This window comes from Somniosus microcephalus, unplaced genomic scaffold (assembly GCF_052327205.1).
Source record: "Somniosus microcephalus isolate GS21.2 unplaced genomic scaffold, FLI_Smic_1.0 unresolved_chr6, whole genome shotgun sequence".
NCBI classification, from domain to species: domain Eukaryota; kingdom Metazoa; phylum Chordata; class Chondrichthyes; order Squaliformes; family Somniosidae; genus Somniosus; species Somniosus microcephalus.
In genome coordinates, this window is record NW_028225184.1 from 34,681,481 (window position 1) to 34,694,138 (window position 12,658).

A 12,658-nucleotide genomic window follows, 5' to 3' on the forward strand; every position below is an offset into this window, starting at 1 on the left:
ATCCGTTCATTTTGGAATCGCTCAGCTCTCTCTATAGCATACTGCTTCATAGAAACATAAAAATATTGAAGATAGGAGCAGGTGTAGGCCATTCGGCCCCTCGAGCCTGCTCCGCAATTCAATGTGATCATGTCTGATCAGTCAAGTTTAGTACACTGTCCCTGCTTTCTCCCCATATCCCTTGATCCTTTTAGCCTTAAGAAATATATCCAACTCCTTCTTGAATATATTTAATGAATTGGCCTCTACTGCCTTCTGTGGTAGAGAAATCCACAGGTTCACCACTCTCTGGGTGAAGAAATTATTCCTCATCTCTGTCCAAAATGGATTACCCCTTATCCTTATACTGTGACCCCTGGTTCTGGACTCCGTTACCATCGGGAACATCCTTCCTGCATCTAGTCTTTCTAGTCCTGTTAGAATTTTCCAAGTTTCAAAGAGATCCCCTCTAATTCTTCTAAACTCCAGCGACTACAAGTCCAATCGACCCAATCTCTCCTCATACATCATTCCTGCAATCCCAGGTGTCAGCCTGGTGAATCTATGTTGCACTCCTTCCGTGGCAAGAACATCCTTCCTCAGAAAAACGACCAAAACTGCACAGAATACTCAAGATGCGGGCTCACCAAGGCCCTGTACAGCTGCAGCAAGACATCCTTGTTCCTGTACTCAAACCCTCTCGCTACAAAGGTCAACATGGCATTTGCCTTCTTAACCGCCTGTTGCACCTGCATGCTTACCTTCAGCGAATGGCGCACAAGGACGCCCAGGTCTAGTTGCACTTCCCATTCTCCCAATCTATTGCCATTCAGATAATAATCTGCCTTCTTGCCTTTGACACCAAAGTGGATAACCTCGCATTTATCCACGTTATGTTGCATCTGCCATGCTTCGGCCAATCACCAAACCTGCCCAAATCATACTGGATTTTCTCGGCATCCTCCTCACTGCACACAGGCCCACCCAGCTTTGTGTCATCTGCAAAATTGGAGTTATTTCCTCTAGTTCCCTTGTCTAGATCATTAATACATATTGTGAACAGCTGGGGTCCAAGGAACAATCCCTGTGGTACCCCACTAGTCACTGCCTGCCACTCGGAAAAAGTGCCATTTATTCCAACCCTTTGCTTTCTGTCTGCCAACCAGTTCTCTATTCAAGTCAATACCTTGCCCCCAATCCCATGTGCCTTAACTTTACACGCTAATCTCTTATGCGGGACCTTATCGAAAGCCTTTTGAAATGCCAAATACACCACATCCATTGGGTCTCTCTTACCTATTTTACCAGTTAAATCCTCCATAAATTCCAGTGGATTAGTCAAGCACTATTTACCTTTTGTAAATCCATGTTGACTTTGTCTGATCCGGTCACTGTTTTCCAAGTGCTCTGCTCTTTCATCTTTTATAATGGACTCTAGCATTTTCCCCACTACCGATGTCAGGTTTACCAGTCTGTAATTCCCCATTTTCTCTCTACCTCCTTTTTTGAACATTAACTGCCCAGCAATCCATGGATACTGTTCCAGATGCTATCGAATTTTGGAAGATGACCAGCAATGCATCTACTATTTCTCGGGCCACTTCATTTATTACGCTAGGACGCAGATTATCTGGTGGTGCTCATGTTGGAGATGGATGCCCCTATTCTCTGACCATTTGCAGACATTGTGGCTGAAAACGATGCCAGAAATTTAAGCAATTATTGCTGCCCCTTCAAGATGACCCACTTTCTGGATGTCCCCCGAGCTTCAGGGTCTGCATGGAGCTCACCAGAGTTTGGAGCGTCCTGGGCCCTCCGGCGAGGAGTCTCCACTGCTATCCCTGCCAACACAACCTGCTCTTGCTCACTTGTGAATTGTGAGATACCAGGTGACAACTCGACATTATGGCGCAAAGGACCCAGTGATGTGTCTGCGCTGGTGCTGGCTCAGCTTGTACCTTCTGACGGTGAACCCTCAGAGGCTGGAGGTTCCTCGAAGGTGTCGTCCTCCCCCACAGGCAGGTCAGTTGAGCGTGAGCACTTGATGGACCGGTGGAAGGGTAAACAGATGAATTAGAAGTGAAATAATAAGAATGATTAAAGTTAACATAATGAATACGAAACATTTCATTGGCTGATGTTAATCGTCACCATGTGGCTTTATCGGACGTTATTCTCTCACCAGGTTGCTGGATTGTTTGCCTTTCTCTGTCTCCCACTGCCAGTGTCTTTCGAGGTCCTGGAATTTCCAGAGCCGCCTCCTCTGCTGCTGTAAGATGTACAATTACTGGTGGGCCACCTCCAGTTCGCTCCTTCTCAAAGTTGTTTTGGCACTCTTCCCCTGCAAGGAGGGAAACATGACAAGTTTGAGTGAGATTATTAGAAGGATCATCAAATGAGTTGAAGTGCGTTGAACTAAATAACAAAAAAGTGGAAATCACACTGCTGGAATTGTACTATAGACACCCAAATAGTCAGAGGAAAATAGAAGAAAATATATGTAGGCAAATTTGTGAGGTGTTCAATAACAAAATGTCAATGATAGTAGGGGATTTCAACTGTCCCAATAGAAGCTGGAATAGAATCCGTGTGAAAGGTACAGAGGATGCATAAATCTTATAATAATTCAGGAGAACGTTTTTATCCTATAGTTAGCAAGCCCAGCAAGAAAGCACAGTATATGGTGTGGATGGGAGCAGAAAGTTGCAATGGGACATTCATTAAGTGAGTGAGAAATAACTGCGGCAGATGGACTTGTTGCCCTTTATCTCAAGTCGCTGGAATACAAAAGATTGGAAGTTTTGTTACTGTTGCATAAAACACCGGCTAGACACCATTTAGAGTATTGTGTTCAGTTCAGGGCACGGCAGAGTCTGCAGAATGATACCGGGACTGAAAGCATTAAATTATGAGGCCAGATTACACAGACTGTGCTTTTATTCCCTTGAGTACAGAAGGTTAAACAGTGATCAAATTGAAGTGTTTAGGATGATCAAAAGGTGCTCGGAGTGTAGCTTGAGAGAAAGATTTGCTGCTGCTGGAAGATTCGAGATCAAGGGTGCATAATTTGACAAACTAATTACAGATTTTGAGTTTGTAACTAGCAGGGTAGATAAAGGAGATGTAATATATTTCATTTTTGGAAAAGCATTCGATAATGTGACTCATAAAATGCTGTTCCGCAAGCTAAGCACTCATGGAGTTGGGTTATATATTAGCATGTATAACGGATTGGTTAGCAGACAGAAAACAGAGAGGTGGGATTAATGGATCCTTTTCAGGTTGGCAGGCTGTAACTAGTGGTGTGCCGCAGGCATCAATTTTTGGACTTCAGCTACTCACATTCTCCATAAATTAGGTAGAGGAAGGCACCGAGTGCAAGGTATCTGGAGCTGAGTGGTGGACCTGTGAGAGGCAAGATTCAGCGAGCGGACTAGAGAATTAAAAAGTATTCGAAGTGTGACTTCACCAGAAAGAAGGTAAGTGATTGGTTGGTGATTATTTCTCTCTTTCTCACCTTTTCCAAACTTAAATTTTGTGGTTTACAGTTTCTGGGGTCTCTGTTGTTTAGCCGGGACTGCTGGTAAATAAGGTCCCGTGTGTATATCATTTAATAGTAGGGTGGGATTAATTTGATTTAATTTTATTTTAATAATAAAAGGTTAACTCATGGCAGCACAGCTCGGCGCTGTGGTATGCCCCTCCTGCACTATGTGGGAAACCAGGGACACTTCCTGTGTCCCTGCTGATCATGTGTGTGGGGAGTTTTTCCAGCTGCAGCTACTGGCAGAATGCATTGCAGCGCTGGAGCTGCGAATGGATACATACTGGAGCATTCGCGATGCTGTGGACGTCATGGATATCACGTTTAATGAGTGGGTCACAACACAGGAAGTCAATTGGTGACCACCAGGCAGAGTAGTAGGCACAGTCAGGTAGTGCAGGGGTCCCCAGTAGCCGTCCACCTCTCAAACAGATATACCGCTTTGAACGTTGTTTGGGGGAGATGGCTTATCAGGGGAAGACAGCGGCAGCCAACTTTCTGGAAGCATGGGTGGTTCTGCTGCACAGGACGGGAGGAAAAAGAGTGGGAGAGCTATAGTAATAGGGGATTCTATTTTAAGAGGATTAGATAGGCGTTTCTGCAGCCGCAAATGAGACTCCAGGATGCTATGTTGCCTCCCTGGTGCAAGGGTCAAGGATGTCTCAGAGCGGTTGCAGAGCATTTTGGAGGGGGAGGATAAAAAGCCAGTAGTCGTGGTGCATATAGGTACCAAAAATATAGGTAAAAAACGGGTTGACGTCCTAAAAGCTGAATATAGGGAATTAGGAGGTAAATTAAAAATAGGACCTCAAAGGTAGTAAACTCAGGATTGCTGCCAGTGCCACATGCTAATCAGTGTAGAAATAGAAGGATATTTCAACTGAATATATGGCTAGAGGAATGGAGCAAGGCGGAGGGATTCAAATTCCTGGGACATTGGAACCGGTTCTGGGGGATGTGGGACCAGTACAAACTGGACGGTTTGCACCTGGGCAGGACCAGGACCGATGTCTTAGGTGGAGTGTTTGCTAATGCTGTGGGGGAGGGTATAAACTAAAATGGCATCTGGTTTGGTACCTGTGCAGGAAGACAGAGGAAAGGTAAACAAGGATAGAAGCAAAAGACAGGAAGGAGAAAAGCAAAAGTGGCAGTCAGAGAAATCAAGGGAGTAGATTAATCATGGCCACTGTAAATAATAATTCTAAATGGTCTAAGGGTGTTAAAAAAAACAAGCCTGAATGCTTGTGTCTTAATGCGAGGAGCGTTCGTAATGAGGTGAATGAATTATCACAGAAATCACAGAAACCACACAGTGCAGATAGAGGCCATTTCGGCCCATCGAGCCTGCACCGACACATATCCCACCTGATCCCCGTAACCCCTACACCAACACATATCCCACCCTATCCCTGTAACCCCACGTATTTAATCCCCCCAACACTAAGGGTCAATTTATCATAGCCAATCAACCTAACCCGCACATCTTTGGACTGTGGGAGGAAACCGGAGCACCCGGAGTAAACCCACGCAAACACGGGGAGAATGTGCAAACTCCACACAGACAGTCGCCCGAGGCTGGATTCGAACCCGGGTCCCTGGCGCTGTGAGGCAACAGTGCTAACCACTATGCCACCGCAAATAGATGTAAACGGAAATTATATGATTGGGATCACAGAAACATGGCTCCAGGATGACCAAGGCTGGGAAATCAACATCAAGGTGTATTCAATTTTCAGGAAAGACAGGCAAAAAGGAAAAGGAGGTTGGGTAGCATTGCTGTTTAAAGAGGAGATTAACACAATTGTAAGGAAGGATATTAGCTCTGATGATGTGGAATCTGCATGGGTAGAGCTGAGAAATACCAAGGGGCAGAAAATGTTAGTGGGATATGTATACAGACCCCCAAACAGTAATGCGGGCGTTGGGGATGGCATTAATCGGGAAATGAGAGATGCGTGCATTAAGTGCACAGCAATTATCATGGGTGACTTTAATCTACATATCGATTGGGCTAACCAAATTAGTATCAATATTGTGCAAGAGAAAATCCTGGAGTGTATACGGCATGGATTCCTGGACCAATATCTCGAGGAACCAACTGGAGATCAGGCCATCTTAGACTGGGTATTGTCTAATGAGAAAGGAATAATTAGCAATCTTGTTGTGCGAGGCCCCTTGGGGCGGAGCGATCATTGAATGATAGAGAGTGAAGTATTTGACTCAGAGACGAGGGTCCTGAATTTAAATAAAGGAAATTACGATGGTATGAGGTGCGAGTTGGGTAGGATGGATTGGGGAAAGTTACTCAAAGGGTTGACGGTGGATATGCAATGGCAAACATTTAAAGATCGCATGGATGAAGTACAGAATGTGTTCATCACCGTTTGGCATAAAAATAACACAATAAAGGTGATTATACCGTGGCTAACAAGGGAAATTAGGGATAGCATAAGATCTAAGGGAGGACATATAAATTGGCCATAAAAAGCATCAAACCTGATGATTGGGAGCAATTCAGGATTCAGCAAAGGAGGACACAGGGGTTAATTATGAAGGGGAAATAGAGTATGAGTGCAAGGTTGCAGGGAACATAAAAACTGTAAGTATAAACTTCTATGGATATGTTAAGATAAAAAGATTGGTGACGTCAAGCATAGGTCCCTTGCAGTCAGAATCAGGGGAATTTATAATGGGGAACAAAGAAATGGACGCCAATTAAGTACATGCTTTGGTTCTGTCTTCACAAAGGAGAACAAAAATAACCTTGCAGAGATGTCAGGGAAGATAGAGTTTACCGAGAAAGAGGAACTAAAAGAAATCAGCATTTGTAGGGAAATGGTGTTAGGGAAATTGACGGGAGTGAATGCCGATAAATCCCCAGGGCATGATAATCTACATCCTAGGGTACTTAAGGAAGTGGTCCCAGAAATAATAGATGCATTGCTGGTCACCTTCCAAAATTCTATCGACTCTGGAACAGTTCCCATGGATTGGGGAGTAGCTAATGTTTCCCCACTATTCAAAAGGGTTGGTAGAGAGAAAACGGGGAACTTACTTCCTTACTTCTGTAGTGGGGAAAATGGTAGAGTCCATTACAAAAGATGTAATAGCAGACCACTTGGAAAACGGTGACAGGATCGGACAATGTCAACATGAATTTACAAAAAGTAAATCGTGCTTGACTAATCTACTGGAATTTTTTGAGGATGTAACTGGTAGAAGTGATAAGGGAGAACCAGTGCATGTGGTGTATTTGGACTTTCAGAAGGCTTTCGATAATGTCAAGCATAAGAGATTAGCGTGTAAAAATAAGGCACATGGGGTTGGGGGCAAGGTAATGACTTGCATAGAGAACAGTTTGGCAGATAGGAAGCAAAGAGTTGGAATAAACGGGTCTTTTTCCGAGTTGCATTCAGTGACTAATTGGGAACCGCAGGGATCGGTCCTAGGACCCCAACTATTCACAATATATATTAATGATATAGACGAGGGAATTGGTGTAATATCTCCAAGTTTGCAGACGGCACAATGCTGTGTGGGCATGTGTGCTGTGAGGAGGATGCTGAGAAACTCCATTATGAATTGGACATGTTGTGTGATTGGGCAGTTGCATGGCAGATGCAGTATAATTTGGATAAATGCGACGTTATCCACTTTGGTAGCAAAAACAGGAAGGCAGATTATTACTTGAACGGCAATAGATTAGGAGAAGGGGAAGTGCAAAGAGACCTGGGTGTCCTTGTACACCAGTCGCTGAAGGGTAGTATGCATGTGCAGCAGGCGGTTAAGAAGGCAACTTGTATTGTGGCCTTCGTAGCGACAGGATTCGAGTACAGGAACAAGGATGTCTTGCTGCAGTTGTACAGGGCCTTGTTGAGACGACAACTTGAGTGTTGTGTGCAGTTCTGTTCGCCCTATTTGAGGAAGTATTTTCTTGCCATGAAGGGCGTGCAACGAAGATTCACCAAACTAATACCTGGGATGGCAGGAATGACGTATGTGGAGAGATTGTGTCGATTGGGCTTATACTATCTGGAGTTTAGAAGAATGAGAGGGGATCTCATTGAAACTTATAAAATTCTAACAGGACTAGAAAGACTAGATGCAGGAAGGATGTTCCCGATGGCCGGGGAGTCCAGAACCAGGGGTCGCAGTCTAAGGATAAGTGGTAAGCCATTTAGGACAGAGATGAAGGGGAATTTCTTCACCCAGAGAGTGGTGAACCTGTGGAATTCTCTACCACAGAAGGCAGTTGAGGCCAATTCATTAAATATATTCAAGAAGGAATTCGATATATTTCTTAAGGCTAAAGGGATCATGGGATATGGGGAGAAGGCAGCGACAGGGTGCTGTGTTTGGATGATCAACCATGATCATGTTGAATGGCGGAGCAGGCTCGAAGGGCCGAATGACCTACTCCTGCTCCTATCTTCCATGTTTCCATGTTTCTATCCAAATTTGCTGACGATAGAAAGCTAGGTGGGAAAGTAAACTGTGAGAAGAACGCAAACAGCCGGCAAAGGGATGTAGTCAGGTTTATTGAGTGGGCAATACGGTGGCAGATAGAGTATATTGTGGCATATGTGAGTTTACTCACTTTGCTGGGATTATAGGTAAACAGAATATTTTAAATAGTGAGAAACAATTAAACTGTTGGTGTTCAAAGAGATATCGGAGTCATAATAAAAGAAGAATGGAGAGTTAGCATGCAGGTACAGCAATCAATTAGGAAGGAAAATGGCATGTTGTTCTTTATTGGGAGAGGGTTGGAATACAAGGCTACAGTTGTACAGGGCCTTGGTGTGACCAGGCTGGAGTACTGTATACGGTATTTTTCTGTTTATCTAAGGGATGACAGACTTGCCGTAGAGGTGGTGCAACAAATGTTCACTTCCTTGTTCCCTGGGATGAGAGGAATGTCCTATGAGCAGAGGTTGAGTAGATTAGGCCTATATCCTCTGGAGTTTTGAATAATGAGAGGTGATCTCAATGAAACAGATAACATTCTGAGATGATTGGCAGGATAGATGCTGAGAGATTGTTTCCTTTGACTCGAGAGACTCAGGATAATGTGTCGGCCTTTCAATGCTGATATTGTGACGGATTTCTTCACTCAGAGGATTGTGAATATTTGGAATGTTCTGCCCCAATGTTGTTGCTGATTAATCGTTGAATATATTCAAGGCTGAGATGGATAGATTTCTGAACTGTAGTGGAATAGAGGGAGATGGGGTTAGGGCATGCATTGTGGGATTGAGATCAATGTTCAGCCATGATCTCACAGATTGTCGGAGCAGGCTCGAGTGGCCGTATGGCCGATTCCTTCAGCTAATTCTTATATTCTTTTAATCTCATAATTAGAGCGGGTATATTCCAGAGTGATGACAGGAAGCAGTTCTTCACACAAAGGCGAGTGAAATCTAAAACTCTCAACTCAAAACTCTGATGAGGCTATGTTATTGAAAATATAAAAATGTTGGTAGATTATTGTTAGGCACATCTGTTAATGGGTATGGAATCAAGGCGAGTAAATGGAATTAAGACAGACGTTTATCTTGCAATCACAGCAGGAACAATCGTTTTATGTGAATCAAGTCCATATATTCCTCTTCTATGCGCTGGGGGATGCTTAGATCCAGTTGCAAAGGAGAGGAAATTATGCAGAGATATTGGGAGATGGGGAAATTGAAGAGTGCGACCTCATATTGGGGAGTTAGAATGGAAGAATCATAAAACCTACTGTTGGAGACTTTGCTCTCTGCCTTAGGCGCCATTGGCCGGGAGCGGGGCTCGAAGCCAGGGCCATAGATTAATGGACCAATTCTGCAACGTATGCTGCAATCCAATATGGCTGCATCAGGAGCAGACCCTGGCCATATCACACGAACATACTGCCAGTGGGCGGGGACTGCGCTGGCTGCTGTTTGACTGGCTGATGGCTCCTTTGTGATGTTACCTGGAGACTGGTATAAGCCCCTGGTTATAATTCATCAGTTGTAGTTACCGTGGGCACGTACTGGAGTTGGCGGCTGACACGTCATATATGGACAGGAGGGGGAATCGGTGGACATGAGACAGAGCCGAATCTTGCTCTTCTATGGGACTGGAAAATGTCTAGTTCTCGGTGGCAAAGGCAAGAAAAGGGGTGGAGCCTCTTGATGTTGCCCTTCACCCTGGGATTCTCAACGATTCCCCTGGGGATGTGGAGTGGAACATTTGTGCCCACAACATGCACAGACATTGTAATGACAGGAAAATGTTTTGAAGGTGCCAAATGGTCCCTGCCAGATAATGATTCTTCAGTTCGGGGCCCAGTTGGAAGGGTGCCTGTTAAACTGCCAGTTGCCATTCTCTCTGCTCCACTCTGATTGGGCGTTCTGAGAGGGACTGGCAACATTGAAAAGGAGGTCTGAAATTGTAAGTGTATGTTTTCTCGTGGCTGGAATGCAGGAGATCTTTGGTGATGTGTAAAAACAGCAGCCATAATTCTTCAACCCCGAGGTTGGAGTTAATGGGTTGTAAAGACAAAGTACTCACACTTTTAACAATCACTGACACACTGACGGCAGGCACTCCAGCACATTAGTGGATAAATTCCATTCATTCTTCAGTGCAAACATTTTGTTTTCCACGAAATTCTTTCTCCATCTCGTGATAACATTGATTTTTTCCCGCTACATTGGACCTCTAGTATTTGTCCCAAAGATCTATGGGGTTCATGTTGGATTCTGCAGCAAATCAGGCTGGTTCTGTACATCGCTGGAGGAAAATAAGGGCAGTAGCAGCAAGGATATAAAATTGGCTTATAGATAGAAACAAAGAGTTTCGGGGAGTCGCTGTTTTTGAACAGGAGGGAGCTATACTTTGGTGTTCCCCGGGGTTCTGTGCAAAGACCACTGCTGCTTTGATATACATTAATGATTGGACTTGGGGGTCAAGGGCACATTATCAAAATTTGCAGATGACACGAAACATTGTAATGTAGTAACAGATGAGTGAGCGGGTAATAGAATTCAAGAGGAAATAGACAGGCTCGTGGGATGGGTGGACAGGTGGCAGATGTAATTCGATGCAGAAAGGTGTGAGGTGATACATTTTGGTAGGAACAATGGGGAGAGACAGTACAAGCTAAATGTTACAATTATAATTTGAGTGCAATAACTGAGAGACCTGGGGGTGCTTTTGCACAAGTTTTTGAACGTGGCAGGGAAGGTTAACAAACCAGTTAATAAAGTGTTATGTATTTTGTGTTCCATTGTGTGTTCTCCTCCCACCTGTGGTGGCGCTGTCACAGGAGATAAATGGTTGGGTGTTGTCTGTTAAGTTTAGCTCTCTTTGTTCGGAACCTGCCAGAACTTCCTTTCCTTCCAATAAAGCACTTCATGTTTGAATCTCTGAATTCTGTGTCCTAAATTGTGTCTAGGTAGAAAGGTACCGACACAATGAGTGGCAACGAGGAGCGGATGTTACGGGTGCAGTGAGTAAACAGAATTTTTTATTTGAAACGTGAGATGGCTACTATATTAGGAAACATCGGTGGTTTTGATGAAAATGTGGAGCAATGGAGCGCATATACGGAACATTTTGACCTGTACCCGTACGCACCCATACGACCAGATTTAGAAACAGCTTCTTTCCCAGGGCTGTCATCCTACTGATCTCCACAAAAAAACTCTAAATCCTGCACATCTGTCAATGCACTTTATTATGGTTATGTTTATGTTAATGTATTACAAGCCAAATGTATGGTGAATGTTTAAATGTCTTAATCTAAATGTACACTCTCGGGAGCTGCAAGCTTACATTTCATTGTACTGCACTTGTGCACTAACAATGACAATAAAGTTGATTATTATTATTATTAATATTATTATTTTGTATTGGCGAATGCAGTGGCAAATGAAACGTTTGTGCCTACCTTTTTGAGTGTAATCGGGTCGAAGACATTCAATTTATTTTGCAGCCTCATGAAGCCAGATAAGCCAGGAACTAAAACATATAAGCAACTAGTGGAAATTCTTGGAGCACATTTTTCACCAAAACCTCTGGTTATTGATGAGAGATTTAGATTTCACAAACGGAATCAAGAGGAGGGGGAATCATTGACGATGTTTATTGCTGCTTTAAAAATGTTATCAGAACACTGCGAGTTCAAGGAGGTGCTGAAGGACACCATTAGAGAAAGACTCCTGTGTGGTCTGCAAAATGCAGCCACAAAGAAGCGCCTTCTTACTGAGGACAACCATACTCTTGAAAAGGCCATTGAAGTTAGTGTCTCCATGGAGCTGGCGGAAAAGGAGGCTCACCAGTTGAGTTCAACAGGGAGAGTTCACAAGGTGTCGTCTGAGCCTAAAGGTGCACAGAACGGCACGTGTTACCGTTGTGGGAAAACGGGCCATCATGCTAATGACTGCTGGTGTACAGAGCTGGAATGCCGAAATTGTGGCAAAAAGGGTAACATTGAACGCGCCTGTAAAGGTATAAAAGAACAGACAGAGCTGGGAAGCATGGAAGCAAAATGTCTGTATTTGGACAAGAGAGGAAAAAGAGTGCTCATTCAGTGCAGTATGATGGACAAGCAAAACAGAGGGGAGCGACACCTCTGAGGAGGAAGAGCTGCACATACTGACGGTTGCAGGTGATTCAAATGGCTACTGGGTGTCACCACTGGTGGAGGGACAATCAGTGCGGATGGAGGTGGACACAGGAATGGCTGTGTCCCTTGTTTCAGACACTGTCTACAACAAAATGTTAAAGCATCTTACCCTTCAGCCAAAAACATTGTGCTAAACATGTATACCAGCGAACCTGTGGCCATGAGAGGCGTCATTGAGGTGACAGTTAAATTGAACAGACAGACTGCAAATCTGCCACTATATGTGGTAAAGGGAAATTACCCATCGCTACTGGGAGGTGCGTGGCTAGAGAAAATCACGCTGGACTGGCTTGCATTCCGCATGATGTCAAAAGGGGAGTCAGGTCTGACTGCAGTGTGAAACAAACATGCAGAACTCTTCAATGGGGAACTTGGAAGCATGAAAAAGATCAGCGTGAGACTGGACATTAAACCTGACAGCAAGCCGAAGTTTCACAAAGCCCGAACTGTACCCTATGCAATTAGGCCAAAAGTTGAGG

The 12,658-nt window shown here is 44.2% G+C and overlaps 1 protein-coding gene across 1 annotated transcript in view; it reads right to left on the minus strand.

The window, feature by feature from the left end:
- Window positions 1-2,126: 2,126 nt before the first annotated feature.
- LOC147087192 (putative G protein-coupled receptor 139) overlaps window positions 2,127-12,658 on the minus strand; it is a 170,344-nt gene continuing 159,812 nt past the window's right edge. Inside the window, exon 2 of the mRNA XM_085978084.1 lies at window positions 2,127-2,394. Within this exon, the coding sequence (XP_085834210.1) occupies window positions 2,127-2,394 (268 nt within the window). The remainder of the gene's footprint in view (window positions 2,395-12,658) is intronic.